The 18,727-nt window shown below is 39.5% G+C and overlaps 4 protein-coding genes across 6 annotated transcripts; 1 reads left to right on the forward strand and 3 right to left on the reverse strand.

The window, feature by feature from the left end:
* Nucleotides 1-908: 908 nt before the first annotated feature.
* LOC124216131 (NADH-ubiquinone oxidoreductase 49 kDa subunit-like) lies at nucleotides 909-4,926 on the reverse strand. The gene is made up of 4 exons (XM_046620301.2): nucleotides 4,506-4,926; nucleotides 2,738-3,165; nucleotides 1,811-2,282; nucleotides 909-1,660 (listed from the first exon to the last, which is right to left on the reverse strand). The coding sequence occupies exons 1-4, from the start codon at nucleotides 4,604-4,606 to the stop codon at nucleotides 1,255-1,257; spliced, it is 1,407 nt and encodes a 468-aa protein (XP_046476257.1). The 5' UTR covers nucleotides 4,607-4,926; the 3' UTR covers nucleotides 909-1,254.
* Nucleotides 4,927-5,274: 348 nt separating this feature from the next.
* LOC124216130 (NADH-ubiquinone oxidoreductase 49 kDa subunit-like) lies at nucleotides 5,275-8,333 on the reverse strand. Its single transcript, XM_046620299.2, has 4 exons — nucleotides 8,173-8,333; nucleotides 7,056-7,483; nucleotides 6,254-6,725; nucleotides 5,275-6,094 (listed from the first exon to the last, which is right to left on the reverse strand). Exons 1-4 carry the CDS (start codon nucleotides 8,271-8,273, stop codon nucleotides 5,689-5,691), a joined length of 1,407 nt encoding a protein of 468 aa, XP_046476255.1. The 5' UTR covers nucleotides 8,274-8,333; the 3' UTR covers nucleotides 5,275-5,688.
* A 237-nt stretch (nucleotides 8,334-8,570) lies between these two features.
* Nucleotides 8,571-10,143, forward strand: LOC124216132 (uncharacterized). Its single transcript, XM_046620302.2, has 2 exons — nucleotides 8,571-9,234; nucleotides 9,369-10,143. The coding sequence occupies exons 1-2, from the start codon at nucleotides 8,785-8,787 to the stop codon at nucleotides 9,777-9,779; spliced, it is 861 nt and encodes a 286-aa protein (XP_046476258.1). The 5' UTR covers nucleotides 8,571-8,784; the 3' UTR covers nucleotides 9,780-10,143.
* A 1,119-nt stretch (nucleotides 10,144-11,262) lies between these two features.
* On the reverse strand, nucleotides 11,263-17,463 carry LOC124217568 (ankyrin repeat and SOCS box protein 14). Of its 3 annotated transcripts, XM_046623403.2 has the most exons (5): nucleotides 17,316-17,431; nucleotides 15,328-15,379; nucleotides 13,408-13,992; nucleotides 13,066-13,309; nucleotides 11,263-12,604 (listed from the first exon to the last, which is right to left on the reverse strand). In XM_046623403.2, the coding sequence occupies exons 3-5, from the start codon at nucleotides 13,990-13,992 to the stop codon at nucleotides 12,051-12,053; spliced, it is 1,383 nt and encodes a 460-aa protein (XP_046479359.1). In that variant the 5' UTR covers nucleotides 15,328-15,379; nucleotides 17,316-17,431; the 3' UTR covers nucleotides 11,263-12,050. The 3 variants fall into 3 exon arrangements, with proteins under 3 accessions (XP_046479359.1, XP_046479357.1, XP_046479356.1); XM_046623401.2 differs by lacking the exon at nucleotides 15,328-15,379 and having other exon boundaries at nucleotides 17,316-17,463; XM_046623400.2 differs by lacking the exons at nucleotides 15,328-15,379; nucleotides 17,316-17,431 and adding an exon at nucleotides 14,462-15,289.
* Nucleotides 17,464-18,727: the final 1,264 nt, after the last annotated feature.

Raw genomic sequence — 18,727 nt, forward strand, 5'->3', positions numbered from 1 at the left:
AATAATTAAGGCCAGATCATACGGGCAATATTACGATGATTTGATATCGACTTTAAATGCAGATTTGCATAAAATTATCATCACGCCACAGCTATTGATTTAATTGACTTTCGTAATTATTCTTTTCGCTATACTTATGACGGCAGTACTGATCTATACTATAGACAGGTTTGTATGCATTTATTAAATTTTTTTTATGCACTAACACATTTATGATTTATACTTAGCAGCCCGTGGATCGATGCAACCGAAGAGTTTTTATTACTTACCAGAATAAATTGAATTTTTCGAAACAAACATTCCTTCTGTCAGATTACCTATCGGTTATTAAAAATTGAGTTATTAACACCGATGTGATGTGTAATTGAATACGTGAAAAGTGAAGTTCACAGGTCTGAAGTCAATGTGATTTCACAAAATCGATATTATTTCAATAAATCGAGTGCAATAATTATATTTTATACAATTAATGTGCTTTTTTCACAATCAACACGAAACTTGAAGAGAAAGAGATAAATTTAATCTCATATCGGTTACGCAAAGTCCAAAAAATTAACAAATTTATCAAATCTGCTCAATACTTGAAATTGTACCCGTTACATCACTTATATAAGGTCATAAAAAATATTTCCCTTTCAAATATCGCGAATATTATAAATCGTGATGAATATGTCTCGCGGATTATTTTCTTGAGAGAATCCAGTTAGAAAAACTGAGTCCAAAAGAGTTTGTGGAGCCATTAAATTGCTCAAGATTTATCATCGATCGTTGGCATTTATTAAAATATGCTTGTGGAATTTCGGTTCCGTCGTTGATCCAGATCAGCTTCGATGAATTTTATGATAACTTTTCTTTTGGTATATATTTTACTAACCCTGTGATATTTCCTACGCTATTGATGCGTAGAAAACTTTTAAATACCTTTTTATTTACTTATATTATTTATACTTTATACTCATAGTCTTCACTTTTGTTATTATATTTTGCTATATTCTTATAATTAACCCCTTCTGTTGTTGATGATTTTCTATTTTACAATTTCTACTAACATTTCCAGGCACCAGGTTGATCATGCATATTATAACGTAGCTGGAATAGAACTTGAATTTCAAGAGCTCAATACTGATATTAAATCACATTTAATCTGAAGTTATTCGTAATTAGTCGTTCATTTTATAAGTATCCTGAAGCCTATAAATTATGCACAACTCCAAGTTTTGCCTTTATAGCCCCACAACTGCCCCGCAAATGGACTTACCGATCAATCTCGCCAAATACTACATCCAGTGTACCAATGATGGCCACAATATCTGCCAACATATGTTTTTTCCCGATCATATCTAGGGCAGCCAAGTGAGCAAAACCAGGCGCTTTGATCTTACAGCGATACGGTTTGCTGCCGCCATCGCTGACAAGATACACACCAAATTCTCCCTTTGGCGCTTCAATTGCTGTATAAGTAGCGCCAGGCGGTACCTGGTAGCCCTGACTGAAGAGTTTGAAATGATGAATGAGTGCTTCCATGCTGGACTTCATTTCCGAGCGAGGTGGTGGAGCGATTTTCGCATCATCAGTACGGATTTCACCTGGAGGCATCTGATTCAGACACTGATGAATGATTCTCAAAGACTGACGCATTTCTTCCACACGGCAGACATATCTAAAATGATATTTATGAAATTTTTAATAAAGCAGAAACACTTTCGGCCACTTGTACAGACTATATGTGCACATGATTTACTTAAAGTAAACAATGAATGAATTTTATATACTAAAAACGATCTGAAATGGTATTCATAATTTCCTTCACCTATCAAAACAATCTCCGTTGGTTCCAATGGGGACATCAAAGTCGAGCAAATGGTAAGCATCGTATGGTTGGGATTTCCGTAGGTCCCATTTTATGCCCGAACCGCGTAACATAACACCACTGAATCCACAATTCAGTGCATCTTCATAGGATACTACACCTACGTCTTTAGTACGTGCTATCCAAATCCTATTCTCTGTAATAAGATCCTCGACTTCGTCCAAACGTTCCGCAAACTTATTAGCGAACTCATAGATGTCATCCATCAGACCCAATGGCATGTCCAATGAAACTCCACCTGGTCGAATGTAGGCTGCGTGCATTCGTGCACCACTCACTCGCTCATAAAATTCCATGAGTTTCTCACGCTCTTCAAATAGCCAGAACAATGGAGTCAGGCCTCCAACATCCAAAATATGAGTACCGACACCCATCATGTGATTCAATAGCCGCGTAATCTCGGCAAAGAGCACTGTTCGAATAAATTTTAATTACGCATGAAAGTAGATTCCACAATTCGATAAACGTGTAATTAAATCTTCGCATATTGATTACCCACTTGAACTTGAGGGGACTCAGAACTCTTGAAGTCTTCAAACACGGTAGCCTGACTATTTGCGAAAATAATTTCGAATAATTCACGAGAAGTAAAGAGTTTACGCTTATAATGTGCTTTTTCATTTACTTTCAGTCAACTCTCTTTGAAGTACTGCGGGTCTTAACTTGAAAAGATTATGCTCGGAGATCAATGGATCCCGGTTTAAGCACAAATACATGCTTGCGGAGATAATTTGGTTCTGTTTACTGTGGATTTTGCCATAAAGAATTCATTAGAGCGTATCACTCTTTTTGTAAAACTGCATTCCTCAGCTTCAAGAATACCTTCTGGTCCCCTGAACAAAAGCAAATTGGAAGATGAAGACTCACCGCGAATGTACTTAGCACGAATTGGAACATCGATGTTAAGCAATTTCTCAACAGCCAACGAGTAGCACTGTTCGTTGCACATCATCGAGACGTAATCGAGACGATCGAAATAGGGCAACGCCTGGGTGTAGGTTTTATATTCGATCAATTTCTCAGTTCCACGGTGCAGCAGTCCAATGTGCGGATCTGACCTTATAACAGTTTCGGCGTCAAGCTCGAGCACCAGACGTAGCACACCGTGAGCTGCCGGATGTTGCGGCCCAAAATTCAAAAACGAATTCTGAACAACCTTTTCACGAGGTGGCTCCAGTTCAATTCTATAATGCGTCGGATACTGCGACGTGTATTCATCCGGGTACATTACCGGACCATGAAACTGTTTTAGGTATTCCATATCGATACCAGATTGATGAGCATCTCGCTTTCGGCTGTGCAATAAGATTTAAGAAAATAATTACTTTCAAATTCACAACTATCGTCTGCAAAAATGAAATTGACAAAGATTCATACTGTATAGAATATTCATTCGAAAATTATTTAAAAAGGCTTTGGTTTATACAAACAAGGACGTAAATAAAGTGCTACTCTGCGTAATTTGTGCAATTATAAATAACGAATGTCTAATATTTCGCTAAAATGGGCGAAAATGAAGAGAATATGACAAAAATGAATTCACGTATCACGTACATACTCTGCATTGCAACAATAAAAAATATTATAAATTTGGGCACATTTATTCAAATAAATCTGCTCCTTTTTACACAGGATATTCAACATATTACAGCATTAATCGGACGGAATAGGCCAACGTGTTTCTGGATTCACTGACGAAAGGCGCTTAAGTAAGAAATGCGTGGAAACCAACCCTACTGAAAATGTTCATGTGTTAAATCATACAATGTTTTGAAATAATTCAATGTGTAATTTATCACATGATTTATCTTGTAAAATTTATAAAATATGTAAGAAATCACATAAGAAATTAAAAAATCACGAATCATCAGATACACTAGATCAAAATTCATATAGTTCACCATATAGTTGATTACATGGTGTTTGCTCTAGTGTTTCTGATGATTCGTGCTTCTCTAATTTATTATGTGATTTCTAATATATTTTATCGAATTTACAAAATGAATCATGTAATAAATTATACGCTGGATTCTTTCAAAACATTATATGATTTGACACATGAATATTTTCAGTACGGAAGCGATATGACAGTTTTTCATAGACCGATCATATTGTAAGTTGAATCGGAAATAACAAATGCCCGCGGGCTTACTTTCATTTGAATAGATGAATAATACGCTTTCGAACGTGGAAAAACATTTGCTTGTTTGGTTGATTGGTACCGATTGTCAAACATAGCGATATTATACGTAGTGTACGTAAGGTATAGGATTAAGCATCACATGTAGAGTTCAGTGGTAAGCATAAGTGGAAAGAGCGGACGGACAGAAAGAGAAAGAAAATCAAGCGACCGGTCTATCTCTGTTTGCGGCACATTTACGCGTGCGTCAGAAGCATAAGCTGCTCTACATCAGCGCAGTAGCATACTGCGCATGCCCAGGAGAAAACGATAAATAAGACACGGTTTTCAAAGCTTGTAACTACGGGATTTCCCCAACAGGTAGCGCCACTTGACAGGTAATCTAACGTAAGTTACATCCACGTACAGCTTGAACTATTGGAAGTGTAGTGACGTTGATAGATAACCTTTTTAAAATTAGGCAATAATATGGATGTGAAAAAAAAAATAACTTACCTAAAAAAATTGAGGCACGCCCCATTTTTCAGCAATCCTTTACCGCCAAGGGGGAATCCTGCTGATTTTCTTATAAAGGTCCCTAAAACCGTAGCAGTCATACTTCTTTTTTTTTCTCTCTCGTTAATAACGAGCGCCTCGAGGGTGTGTACGAAGTACACTAAATTTATTTTCACCAAAGATTTCGGCTTTAACCTTTAGTTTGTGGTTCCTGTAGCAGCAAGATTTCAATTTTTCTTCAAGCACTTCAAGTGATCGACTGTACTAGTTCACCGATTCTTGGATCCTATTTCTGGTCTTCAGTAAAGATCGGAAAGATTATAACATACATGGATTAGATGAGCGCGAGTCCAGCTGGTATAATAACGGCTATTGGACTCGCGCGGCGATGTTTTCCGACGTCGAATCCTAGGCTATTCCGTAATCACCTGGTTAGGCGATAGCCGTTATCTTGACCAATGGGAAAACAGCTTTGAACCGGAAATCGTTTCTATTTCCGATGTATTGACATCTCACACTTCAAGATTTTACTACAGGATATTACGGATTGTAGTTTCACGTTTATTAATGATTACAATAAAAAAATCGTTTCGCAGCCATTTTTTTTCGAAATACTGGACCACTAAATCCGATTTTAATTTGTTTAATAAGCCGTTTTGAATTAAATATGAACTCAAAGGACCATAAGAGTAAGGTTCTTTTTTCGTTGGATTTTATTAGTCTTAAAATTTTCCAAATACTTAAAAAAAACTTGGAATTCTCTAAGACGTCACTGGTAATATATTTATTCAATCGTTTAAAAACAACACTGTAAGATGTGAAGAGCATTTAGAGGGGCTAAACCCTGCAGCAACAATAATCTTAATTCGTCTTCTTTTAAATATTTCACAGCGAGTTAATTTGTTTATACATAGGTAATTGCAAACGCGAGCTGTTCTGATTCAAAATATAAAATTTCGTCATTACTTGTAAGATCCAGATCTAATATCGGGTATTATTATTGAGAGAAGGCGCGTGAGAAATAATACCCCGTTAACATTTTAAATATACTTATAAAAACCTTACTATTGAGATTCCCCTAACTCTTTCTTCGCAATACTTGAATTCATTCAAGTACATAAATTAGATGCTTCACTGCTTCGATATTCATATATGTCTATACACGACTGCCAGTTCAGTTAACTCATCGATCAATCTCGCCAAATACTACATCCAGTGTACCAATGATGGCCACAATATCTGCCAACATATGTTTTTTCCCGATCATATCTAGGGCAGCCAAGTGAGCAAAACCAGGCGCTTTGATCTTACAGCGATACGGTTTGCTGCCGCCATCGCTGACAAGATACACACCAAATTCTCCCTTTGGCGCTTCAATTGCTGTATAAGTAGCGCCAGGCGGTACCTGGTAGCCCTGACTGAAGAGTTTGAAATGATGAATGAGTGCTTCCATGCTGGACTTCATTTCCGAGCGAGGTGGTGGAGCGATTTTCGCATCATCAGTACGGATTTCACCTGGAGGCATCTGATTCAAACACTGATGAATGATTCTTAGAGACTGACGCATTTCTTCCACACGGCAGAGATATCTAAAATAATATTTAGAAAATATAGCACAATACCACAAGTGAAATCAACAATACTTTTGGTCACTTTTACAGCTATATGTCACCTGATTCCACCAAACGATAAATGGAATTCAAACAATTCAAGAAAGTTTTCACATTGTGCTTGGTATTCTCTCTCACCTATCGTAACAATCTCCTTTGACTCCAATGGGAACATCAAAGTCAACCAAATGATAAGCGTCATACGGCTGCGACTTTCGTAGGTCCCATTTTATTCCAGAACCACGCAGCATGACACCACTAAATCCACAATTCAGTGCATCTTCATAAGAAACTACACCTACGTCTACGGTGCGTGCTACCCAGATTCTGTTCTCTGTCAAGAGATCTTCAACTTCATCACATCTTTCTGCAAACTTAGTAGCGAACTCATAGATGTCATCCATCAGACCCAATGGCATGTCCAATGCAACTCCACCTGGTCGAATATAGGCCGCGTGCATACGGGCACCACTAACACGCTCGTAAAATTCCATAAGTTTCTCACGCTCTTCGAACAGCCAGAAAAATGGAGTCAGGGCTCCGATATCCAACGCATGAGTACCAATACCCATAATATGATTTAGAATTCGGGTGATCTCAGCAAAAAGAACTGTTGGATAAAATTTTGAATAGATGTAAAAGTTGACTATCTAATCTTCTAAAAATAAAATAGAGACTAAAATGTTAAGTACCAAAGCTAGGATTGGAAAGACTGCGGACTTTTCGAATCTTCAACATGTCAGATGTGGGTATTTGCAAGGACATTATCATTACGTTTGTTGTTTAATTCTTTGCAAGTAATTAATTCATTAAAAAGAACAATTGGACACTGGGTTATGAGGGTTTTTTATTTCATCAACTATTAGCTCTTTCTGCATTCGACAGATTTGGTAATTCCTACTCGTCACTTGGTCAAGACAAATTCAAAAAATAAACTTACCACGAATGTACTTAGCGCGAATTGGAACATCGATGTTAAGCAATTTCTCAACAGCCAATGAGTAGCACTGTTCGTTGCACATCATCGAGACGTAATCGAGACGATCGAAATAGGGTAAAGCCTGGGTGTAGGTTTTATATTCGATCAATTTCTCAGTTCCACGGTGCAGCAGTCCAATGTGAGGATCAGATCTTATAACGGTTTCAGCGTCAAGTTCAAGCACCAGACGTAGCACACCGTGAGCTGCCGGATGTTGCGGCCCAAAATTCAAAAACGAATTCTGAATAACCTGTTCACGAGGTGGCTCCAGTTCAATTCTATACGTCGTCGGATACTGCGACGTGTATTCATCCGGGTACATTACCGGACCATGGAACTGTTTTAGGTATTCCATATCGATACCAGATTGATGAGCATCTCGCTTTTGGCTGTGTTATCATAAAAATAACACGTAAATAATATTTCACCAGAAAATAATCAAATTTTGTGAATCATCCATTATTGAAACAAAAAATATTTTAACACTGCAAGGATTAGTCAGCAGGATAGTGAAATATTTTTATAGCCAATTTTATGAATGCTATAGGCATGGTTCAAGAACTTTAAACAGTCGGTCGATTAATTTTGCCTAAGTCTGTGGATTTTACCAATGTACATGTGGTTAATAACGCTAATAATCAATGGCATACAAAAGTCTTGTCTGCGACCGTCGAATGATATATACTAAATCCTTAAAAGTAATTGAAAACTTTGAGCAAATAAATAAAATATACTTAGATCAAGTGAAAATGTCACTTGATTCACATTTACAACTTGTCAATCCTTCATTTCAATTTTTTATGTGTGAAACAAAATATCGAGACATCCAGATTCATTGTGTGAAATTATGGTTACATTGTGAAAAAGGTAAATGTAAAATAACCAAACACCATCCAGTTTGGCATGACGATTACTTTTGCTGGGGATTGATTCGCGTTTCGCCAATTATTGAGTAAACGACAATTGGATAGCATAAAAAAAAGTACGATGATCATAAATCGTATAGGTTATAACGACGTTACATAATTACCCGATTGGCATCTGGCAATAGCAACATTAGTCTAACGTAAAATCTTACTCGATAAAATAGAGGCCAGCTCCATTTTTCAGCAAGCCTTTTCCCACGAGAGGAAATCCTGCAGATTTTCTCAGGACGGTGCCCAGAACCGCAGCAGCCATGTTTACCCACGTCCTGTACCTGTCTGCAGCTGTCTGCAGTCTGCTGCGCAACTTGACATCGATAACGTCGTCTGCTAACCGTGACCGATAGTCGCTTGTCGAGTTTCGATTTCAGAATTCGACCCATCGAATTCAAATTCAAACTTATCCAAACTCAGAAAGATTTTTTACCGAAATTAATATTCCACAGGATTCTCTGAGCTCACCGATTTCGGAAAATACTCACGTAGAAGGCACGCATCTACGCAACGGCGTTATGTACAAAGCGTATTCCGAGGGCGACAATATCAGTGCATGTAGAAAGAAACGAAGATCCAGATCTAAATTCTCAGACAACAACATTCATTTGTTAAGTCGATTGGCAGCTCAATAATAAATCAGGGTTACCATGGGGATACTCTGGTGTTGTTTGGAGTGAATAACGGGACAACGACAGCTCTCCCAAAGTCAATTTTCCGAGGAAAGAGTGAAAAGAATTGGGGTATTTGATGATGCTTGATTGATCAACGATATGTCAACTTTCGAGGAAACTTCGGTAAGTTTGACCAGAACTATGCGACCGCAAGAAATGGAATGGGACCAGACCAGTACGACGGCTCTAATACAAATGTACAAAGAGAGAAATTGCCTCTGGGATACAAGCCACGAATTTTATAAGAATCGAAGACAGCGCCGCGAGGCACTCATGGAAATGGCACATCGTTTCAACTGCGCGCTAGCCGACGTTGAGAAGAAATTGTACATGCTCAGAAGCTCGTTTCGAAAGGAATATCGCAGGTGGAATTACGCCAAGTTAACAGCTGGTCCGAACAACGCGAACTTAGTTAGAAAACCGCAGTGGTTTGCGTTGGATCTGCTGATGTTTTTGAAGGACGACGTTGCTAAGAAATCGTTGACCCCGTTGAATGCTAACGGACCTTTCAAAAGCGATATGAATCAAGAACTGGATATTGCCAATTCGGTATATAATATTGATCCTTTCCACCAGCCGCAAGATATTCATTTAACAATTCTGCTTCATTTAACAATTCTACTTACATTCCGTATAATAAATCTACGCCTGACTTCCTTGTACATTTTTAATCCATTTTGCAGGACATTCAAAACGTGTTCTACTACGACAGCGAAAACAGCACGTTAACGCCCCTAGAACCGGGAGAAGTACCCTTGGATTACAATGTGCAGCAAGCTGGTGTCCCCGAGGCACAAAAACAGTCACCAGGATCAACAGCTAGTAAAAGAAATTTAAGCGGCGAACCAGCGCTCCTGGAATTGACCAGCAAACGACCGAAGTTACGAGGAGACGTTGACGATCCGAGAATACGAGTGATCAAGGCGAACGATATACAAGAGAAAGACGCTTTTGCTGCGTTTGGAAACTTTGTCGCCGAGGAGCTGAAGAATATTAAAGACAGCAGCCAAATTCAGTTGGCAAAGTTGCGAATTCATCAAATACTCTTCGACGCTACTCGGAGTTTTTTGAAAGTCCCTATACCTAGATTGTAGATCACTGCTAACTATAAGTTCAATATAATCATACCGCAGCTGCTATTTTAGTATCGTAATATTACTGGCGGACTTGTATGTTAATTCAAATATAATTATGCGTTTGATTCAATCCATACTGTCATATGTCCACCTATAAAAATCTAGAAATAAATCAAATACTTTTGCGTTCCTGATAAACACATCTGTAGTAATTTAGGTACCATACCTTTTAATGGCACTCATAAAATGTCAGGAAATATCAGCTAATAAATTATGCAAATGTCTTACACACTTTCCACAATTAGCCATATAAGTCTGCGTGTACCAGAATTCAAGGACAATGGTTCAACACCCCGCATAAAATTCTCCTCGTGAAACTTAACTCAGGAATTTCTGCGAGTTGTCGTTTTTGGATTTTAAAGCGTCTGGCTTAAAGATTTTTCTATAGTCGGTTAAAATCCCCCAAGGTCGTAGAATTATATCCTTATTTACATACGTACAAAGATATCCAAGCACCGCGGACCTGGTCATCCCGCATTTTACAATCACTTTTCGAAAAGCAATGTACCATTCCATGTATACATATGTCGGGGACATACTGGATCGTATTATAAGCAGAGTGAATATCTTTTTTCCAAATAAATGATACGATTTGCGCCTGTGTAGAGGTGGAATTTTTCGCAGAGCCTGAATGTGTGATCGAGAAATTTTCCAGTTGAGATCGTACAGATACGCACATTGATCACAGATAATGGGCTGCGATATAAATACATATACATAGGTGAGTTGCATTTTTGCACGGTCACCCACACGACCCGCATCTGCAAGATTTATTCATGGGCAATTTTGTTTCTTCACTGGCTTTAAGGAGGCTGCCAAAAGTTTGACGTAAGCTACGGTATTGAGGCTGCTATTTCGAGGTGGAAAAGAAGATTGTCACAGCTCGTCCAACGACATCGTACGTTACAAACCGGTGGCCAAGAACTATTTGATTCAAGATCCTAGCCTGGCTCTAGAATACTCTAGATATTTAATTAATGAACTCGCGTATCAAACATTTCACAGCAATAGCTTTGTTCTTCTTTGTCAAGATGCAACGAAGTTATACCATGACAGCTCGAATCGTCGTCTAAACAGCAGGGGATAAGCCACCAAATTTGAATGGTTTCAGAAGATCGAACAATTTTCTAAACTGCGTCAAACTCTCCGGCGATAAACATTAACTTGAAACTGAGTTATCGAAATTTTACATTGCATTGTAAGCAAAATCAATTAAGCTATCCGTGTTACATATATGCATACATATTATGTACAGCTGAAAAGCCGCTTTGTTGTGACGCGCAGTCTGTCTTCTTATAAATGCTTTGTCACTTTTCAAGTTTAGGGTAAAAATTTGAACACCTGCCAAGAGGATTTCAGCACTGAGTCATATCTTTAGTTGGAGAATTAGAGAAATATATTCGAATACGTAAGACCTCGTGATAGCTCTTTTTAAAGAAGGTTTACATATTATGATATTTATTATTACATACATTGCGGAATACAAATACAAAGGTAAAAAATTAAATAGATTCGTTAAAATCACGTTCGTATTAAAAATTAGCCATATTTTGTTTTCAACTAGTTCGTTAATAATTGGATAAACACAATAGTCTCTGATCGCATGCACTAAGTGTAGTGAATATTATTATTATATGCACGCGTATGCATAAATATAGTATCACTATCGATTAATCGAGAACACTACATGTTTGTATAGGTAATAAAATAGGATGGCAATCATAATACTTTTCCTAGGACCAATTGCCGCTTTTTAATCGAAGGCAACTAACAATATTATTATACATATGGAAAACCACTTCGACAATGCAATGAAATATATGTCTTTCTATACGTTCATTACCAGCTAATTATTGCTGATAATTTATATCTGCACGTCGATGTCCAGCGTTTCAGCGTTTCAATTAACTCATCCGATTATTGGGCCGAAACTCTCTATCACTCTCTCTTTCTCTCTCTCTCGAACCATACGAAAAAAGCTATTACACAACAAGTATACCACTAAGGAATAAAACGTGAGTGAATAAAAATTGACGGTTTCAACACAGCCTTTTTACCTCACAACTAACCAATCAGCCGATCGACGGTGTGAAACTCCGGATCTTGCAGCGAAAAAAAAAATTACGTACAGAGTCAAACGGTATAACTCCAACACAGTAAAGTTTCAAGGGCTGTGAGAAAACCCCAGTCAAGTCAAAGCCTTTCTGGCACCGAGGGAAAAATCTCTCATCAGTAAAAATCGTAGAGCAAGTAACGGTGCAGCGACTGAGGCAGCTGAAGACTATTGACTATTTTCGGCAGTCCGGGTCCGCACAGTTTCCGGACAATTAGACGAGCCTGATGCGTTAGAGGCAGCGGAGTTTGGGCCGCCTCCATGACCAGGGCTCTCTGGGCGTCGGTGAGGCTGCTGGATCTGCGAATCATGCAGGGATCAAAGCTCTCCGCGGCTTCGAGGAGGGCGCGGAGAAGCAGCGGCTTGTCCGCCGTGTTTTGCAGGGAATTTAAAATCCCGTGAGGATCGCGATACTGGGTTTTTATTACGACCCTGGCGCCGTATTTCAAAAGGAGGGCCACCACCTCCACCGACGGATTCTCGTTAGAGGCGACGTACTCTGCAAGGACAGGACGCAGCGCAGGACCCTCGTCACTTCTGATCACCAGATTAGGATCTGCGCCTCGCTCCAGGAGCATGCTCAGTATTTCAAGACGATTTGGGATGTTATCCGCGCACGCGACGTGCAGCGGAGACCCGATTATAGGCGACGATGCGTTCACGTTTGCTCCTGAGAAAAATATTGATATTCGTTATACGGTTCGTTACTTTTTCACGTAGCAGGAGTTATTTGATATCTGAACTGAGGATGAATTTTCAGACGACTCGATCGCTTCTGAGATGAGTCGGTCGTGCCTGCAGAGGGATGCTTATCTTCAATGCAGCACTTAAGTGGGTATTAAGCTTATACAAGTATACGTAAGTAGCCACTCAACGTGCCACGCAGTAATTCACTTTTCAATCGCTAGAACGAAAGCCGAGCGCTTTAACATAAGTCTAAGCGTTTGATAGACGATTAATCTTTGTGCTAAATGGCTCGGCTTAAACTGCATTACGTTCCAAACAACTTTCATCGCAATTAAGACGGTGACAAACACATAACAATCAATTACCCGAAGTGGTATAATAAGCTGCTGCGTATACCGGCAGTAAAATTCTCCCACAACCAAACAACGATAAAGTATCTTTTACCTGCGTTCAAAAGCATTTCAACAATGCTCGGGTCTCCCTTAAGGATGGCCAGGTCCAAGGCTGACGGCTTCTGATAATCGGGCCCCAGGTCTAGTCTGGCACCTTGCTTCAACAGCAGATTGATCACCTCTGGATCTCCTCCAAGAATGGCGTAATGTAAAACTGTCCGATAATCGTGCCTGGCATCGGCGTAATCATTCACGCTAGCGCCGTAGCTCAGTAAGAGCAAGACCGACGTCACACCCTGAAAGGCACAGTGAACCGGTGTGAAACATTGGGCTCTGCGCCCTTAATTGTCAACTACCTACTATCCATACACGTTGTATATACCGATAATCTTACCTGCGGTAACCGTGCGGCTTTCATAAGCGGCGTAAGTCCAGCGCGATCTCTGGTGTTTGGTAAAGCACCGAAAGCCAAGAGGAGCTCTAAACACTCCAGATCTATCGGTGATACCAGATTTATCTCCGAGCCAAAAAAGTATCGTTTGTTCGGGTTGGCACCAGCCTCGAGAAGCACCCTGGCCACCTCGATGTGGCGATTCCTAAGGGCGAGTCTGAGGGGCTCGTCGCACAGCATCGTTCTGGGAAAAAGCTCTCCGGTATCGGCACGGTGGTCGACCTTGGCTCCATATTTCAGGAGGAGCTTCACCAAGTCCAAATAGCCGTGTTCAGCGGCGAGATGGAGCGCCGAGTATCCGCACTCGTCGATGGCGTCGATGTCGGCTCCTCGTACCAGCAGAAGTTGCGCGGCTTCCTCGTACCTCTGCCAAACGGCGTAGTGCAAAGGTCGGAGACCCTGGGTTACGGGCTCATTTGGCTTTGCACCACACGCGAGAAGGATACGGATCTCGTCCAGAGTTTGCATGCGAATTATTGAGTCGGCTAATTCGCGCTGCAGGGGGTTGGCTATGCACTCCGCCGGCATCTGTGTACAGATTGCGAAAAAAATCGTTGCCTCATTCGGTATCACAGAGAACCGCGGACTTGTAAGTCACACTTGATGCGATGAGAATGGTGATACAGCGTTGTGAATTGTCGGGACGTCGCACGTCGTTGCGATGGTAAGTCAACTACTAGAATTGTGCGACAACCGCGTCGTACGAATGTGCCGGAAAGTTTTTTAAGAGCTTTTTGAATGATTGTGAAAATTTCGTAGAAACCGACAAGAGGATTCAACAGACTCATTACACTTGGTCAATCACTAAAATAAGAAAATTTGTATCGATCTATATTCTTATAACTTGACCGAGTGATTTTAAATTGAAAACTGAGTAACCGTTTCGTATTTGTGTGAAAAAAAACTAACGGAGTGATGTTATCTCCTCCTTGTTAGTTCAGACATTTTTTAAAAAAGGTATTTTTTGCCATCCTGATCGTGATTTCGAATCGCTTACCGTGAAAATTGCTTCTGTGATATCGGCGTTCAAACAATGAAGCACAGTTATTTTTTCGAGTTTGATGACATCGGTCGTATATAAATTATGATGATGTATGTGCATGTGCTGTTACGATGTGTATGATTTACAATCAAGCAGGCAGCGAAGCTGAAGTGCAACTCTCGGCTCGACGAGGGTAGTAATTTAATGGACGGCAGTTCGTTAGTTATGCTCTATGTATAGAAATCTGAGCACATGTCGACAGATCGATCATGAACCGAGCATTTCTCATGCCAAAGTGTCTTTATTTATTACTTCTATCATTTTTTTTTATTCCATAGACCCATAAAACAGCTTTCATATGCATATCCTACATCAGAGATTTATCCAGTTTTGGAATGGGATAGAAACTCAACTTCCTTAACGAGAAAATTTATCGAGTTACAGTAAACGATATATTTTTAAATTGTACTCTGTTCCAGTTGTGAAATTCTATTTAGGTTGTAAATGAAATTGAAGTTCATTAGTGTATAATACATATTTTCCGGAATGTAAATTACTGTATAGTTTTCATATCGTGATATGGAGTTATAAGTGACGACGCGGTGCAAGTTGTCTCTCCTGTCACCCTAACTTTATTATTAAAATCAATCTGTTCTCGTTGAGATATGACTATGAGTATAATTTCTTCTTCCAGACACTTTCAGCTCCCCCCCCCGTATATGCACAATGTCAGTATGAAATATGACTATGCGGCGATTGAAGAAAATTAACGATTATACACAGATTAAAAAAAGTCTAAACATAATAAAGCATGCAGACAGTCGTGCATCACATGAATATTTATCGTCATGTATCAACATGTTGATGAAGTACATACGCACTTTGGTATACTTATACGTTCAAGTTCTTATTCACGCGTTAAAACCAAAAGATCTGAAATATCAAAGAAAAATTATTATTTTAAAAAGTGTTGCATGAGAAGAAAAATCGATTGATGCACAACAAACTAGCAAAATATACCACCTCGAGACCATATGAGAGGAACGTGTCGTGAATACCGCGCATTATAGGCGACGACGTCTAGAACAACGCATAATCAGAGGGAATCCCCAAAACACGTTGTTTTTCACACGGTTAATCCCTATTTATAGACGAATATACAAATACATATGTATATAGGTATGAATATGGCTTGCACGCGTGTCTGTTCACATAAGTGGATAGTAAAATACGACTGACACCAGCTAAGACGCGTGTGCATAAGTAAGGTGGACAAACCTTTTGCACCCCTCGAAAGTGCGAAGCGCTCCTTGACCCTTGTTCCATAAATAAATTCGAATTTGCGGGAAGCACACGCGAGATCTTTTGCTGTGTCTCTGATGTATAAGTTGAAAGCTTCCGAGCCACAACAGAAGCTGTTGCCAAATTCTATCGCGAGCGCCAAAAGGACACCGTGCCGGAAACAACGCAGTTGAAGAATCATCAATCACACTAACTAAAATCACGCAGTCTGGCCCAAGATTTCCTCTCATGGCCGCACAGTTGCCGACAAACAATTTCGAAGTATCTAATACACGCTCGTCATGCCAATTTAATACTGCCAAAAACGCATACCGTACGCCTCGATCGACCTCATGCTAACAACCCTGACTTTTCTATTCGCCCTGATATGCAAACGGGTCAACGACAAGGTTGCGCAGCTCGTACATGTCAAACATCTGTAGGTTGCGATGGATTGAAACCGATGCAGTTAAGCTATCGTCCAGTAAAGAAAATTGTTTTCATTTTCTTCTCGCATAATGTACGCATACTCGGAATTATAAGTTATAAAAATTGTGAAAGTGCCGCGATGGGAAGAATTCTAATCCCCTATTTTTGACTCCAGCGTAGTTTAAATAAATAACAAATTTCACTCTAGTTCCTACAACGTCAATTACTTCTTCCCTGACCATCCCACCATCGTCTTAATTTAGCACTAGAAAAAAAAGATATATAATGCTTGCGTATATGTATCAACCAACTGCGGCGCACTACTTCCAGGTATAAAATATATTTTACCCGATCACGTATGCCTGCAATATCTTGCACACGCAACCTGTGCAGTCATATACGTGGGCTTTGTCACTGAAATTTCATAGGAAACGCAATATCGAATTACTGAATGCCAATTGCACATTGACGAACGTTACAAAAACTTCATTAAATCCAACTAATGGCATTGAGCTGCCAGTTTGACTGTATTAATAATTTGTAGAAGTGCGGTTCTTTCGTTTGTTGAAATTAAAAGCAAAACGTTACAGCCAGCCACTGTGCGCCGCTAATTACTTCACTTTCACAACGCCAATAGGCACTCGGCACCTTTTTTCGTGTCGTTGATAAACTGTCATTTTCACGGGAATTGGTTCGAGCGTGGTGGATGCACGTACGGTATAGGTGAACGTGTGAATTAATTTAAGAAGTTTCCGTGCACCGAATTAAGCCACAAAATCCAATTGTCAGAATAAAAGCAATCAGCGTAAGGTTTGCAACAAAGGAAAAACGTGCGGGAATAAATAATTCGACCGCAACGGCGGTAACCGGATGACTTTACACACCTCATCATTCGTCTATCAGTACTAAAAATTTTATACTGGATAGAATTATGAACAAATAACAGAATCAGATGATAATTGAACACACGAAAAGAAGCGATAGAGAAACGTCAAATCATCCAACAAGTAGTCTTCTAGGTACGAAGAAGACACGTCGGTCAGCTGGACCGATATTCAAACGAACGGATTGTCACGCGCGTAAAAATGCTCGTTGTCAGCAGCATCGATACAATATGAAATATACGGTTATTCGAATGTAGGATCTTTTGTTTACTCACATCGAAGATAGTGCGATGTTCCAGCATGTAGGATTAATATTATGAACTGCCTTCCTCGTCGGGATGTCGGTCCTATTTAAAGCTTTGAACGGCAATTCGTCCGAAAATAACACAAAGGGATCACGAGGGCTGAGAGCGGAGCTTGCGCCGCGCAGGAGAAATACACGCGTCGCGACGCCCCTGCTACGCAATTTTCCGCGGGCAGTGCCGTCGAGACCGACGCGCAGCGTCCCGACGCCTAGTTCATAGCTATTGGTTCAGCGTGTATTCACGTGAACTTGTTATTATTTTGGTATACGAATGATAAACATTGCTCGGACACTGCGACGTGGATGACCCTATAACAGAAATTGCGCACTGCAATCGAATTTAGGACACCGACTTCCTATTATTTTATTTATTTTTATTTCATTTTTATATTACTCGTGGAGATCGACATTTCAGCCGAAGCGCGTGCCGCTTTCAAACAAATAAATATGGGTATACTATATTATGCGCTATATTCGCCGGGATACTCGGGTTGTCATTGTACGATATTTATCACAGCACAACGAGCGATTTTTCATCTATTGAACTTACCGCGAACAACGCACTTGTGTCACATCTTACATTTTATACTATATCAAGTTTTTAATTGACAGGTACAAGGGAGTAACGTTGGTGATATGTACCTATATATTTAGAACAGTATTACGTTAGAATTGGATCAGTGTTTAATTTGATATCGAATTCCCTTAAAAACTTTGTCACGCTCACATTGCAGTAAATCATCGTTTCGTAGAACAGAATAATTAGATGATAAATGTACTGATCTCCCAAACAACGGTTGGTTTCATTAAACGAAACCAAGATCTACGTAAAAACGATTGAAATTAAAGATTTCTGCTTGCACGCGTCAGCACTTCGAATATCACTTCAAACGCAAATACGAAAGTGCCCAATGTGTATCTTGTATCACACAAACGTTATTTCACGCATTGCGAATTGTTAAATTCTTGTTTTTGTAATAATGAAAAATCTAGAAACAAAATCGAAAATCTACCTTTCCCTTATTTAAATCATACACTGCATACTTTGAATAGGGTGAATAACTGACTTTTACATTGAAAAAAGTTGTTTGATACGTGGCTATATGCATAAAAACCATGTTTGTTTATCGTTTTGACATTGAACAATTCTACAATAATCATCTTGTTGTTAAAAGAGTTTCTACTGACGCTTGTTTGTATGTACGCATTGGATATCAAATTCTCGGTAATCTTTATTTATATCGAACTAATTTTGTTCGAATTTCCAGACAACAATTCGAGTGCCCAATTTCTTAATCGTCTGCACCGAAATTTCAAGAAGGAAAATACAGCAATCCTCGCAATCGTACACTTGACAATTTGTTTAAATGAAGCGTCGCTAAA

Source organism: Neodiprion pinetum, chromosome 4 (assembly GCF_021155775.2).
Source record: "Neodiprion pinetum isolate iyNeoPine1 chromosome 4, iyNeoPine1.2, whole genome shotgun sequence".
In the NCBI taxonomy this organism is placed as follows: domain Eukaryota; kingdom Metazoa; phylum Arthropoda; class Insecta; order Hymenoptera; family Diprionidae; genus Neodiprion; species Neodiprion pinetum.

What these genes read in the sequence shown, in the direction of transcription:
- LOC124216131 (XM_046620301.2), bottom strand. Translation starts at nt 4,606, where the DNA reads ATGACTGCTACGGTTTTAGGGACCTTTATAAGAAAATCAGCAGGATTC. An exon ending in TCGTGCTAAGTACATTCGCG is followed by an intron (nt 2,283 to 2,737) that starts GTGAGTCTTCAT and finishes TTATTCGAACAG; the next exon opens with TGCTCTTTGCCGAGATTACG. An exon ending in AACGGAGATTGTTTTGATAG is followed by an intron (nt 1,661 to 1,810) that starts GTGAAGGAAATT and finishes ATATCATTTTAG; the next exon opens with ATATGTCTGCCGTGTGGAAG.
- LOC124216130 (XM_046620299.2), bottom strand. Translation starts at nt 8,273, where the DNA reads ATGGCTGCTGCGGTTCTGGGCACCGTCCTGAGAAAATCTGCAGGATTT. An exon ending in GCTGGCCTCTATTTTATCGA is followed by an intron (nt 7,484 to 8,172) that starts GTAAGATTTTAC and finishes ATGATAACACAG; the next exon opens with CCAAAAGCGAGATGCTCATC. An exon ending in AAAGGAGATTGTTACGATAG is followed by an intron (nt 6,095 to 6,253) that starts GTGAGAGAGAAT and finishes ATATTATTTTAG; the next exon opens with ATATCTCTGCCGTGTGGAAG.
- LOC124216132 (XM_046620302.2), top strand. Translation starts at nt 8,785, where the DNA reads ATGTCAACTTTCGAGGAAACTTCGGTAAGTTTGACCAGAACTATGCGA. An exon ending in AACTGGATATTGCCAATTCG is followed by an intron (nt 9,235 to 9,368) that starts GTATATAATATT and finishes TCCATTTTGCAG; the next exon opens with GACATTCAAAACGTGTTCTA.
- LOC124217568 (XM_046623400.2), bottom strand. Translation starts at nt 14,566, where the DNA reads ATGCACATACATCATCATAATTTATATACGACCGATGTCATCAAACTC. An exon ending in TCACAGAAGCAATTTTCACG is followed by an intron (nt 13,993 to 14,461) that starts GTAAGCGATTCG and finishes ATCTGTACACAG; the next exon opens with ATGCCGGCGGAGTGCATAGC. An exon ending in TGAAATGCTTTTGAACGCAG is followed by an intron (nt 12,605 to 13,065) that starts GTAAAAGATACT and finishes TATTTTTCTCAG; the next exon opens with GAGCAAACGTGAACGCATCG.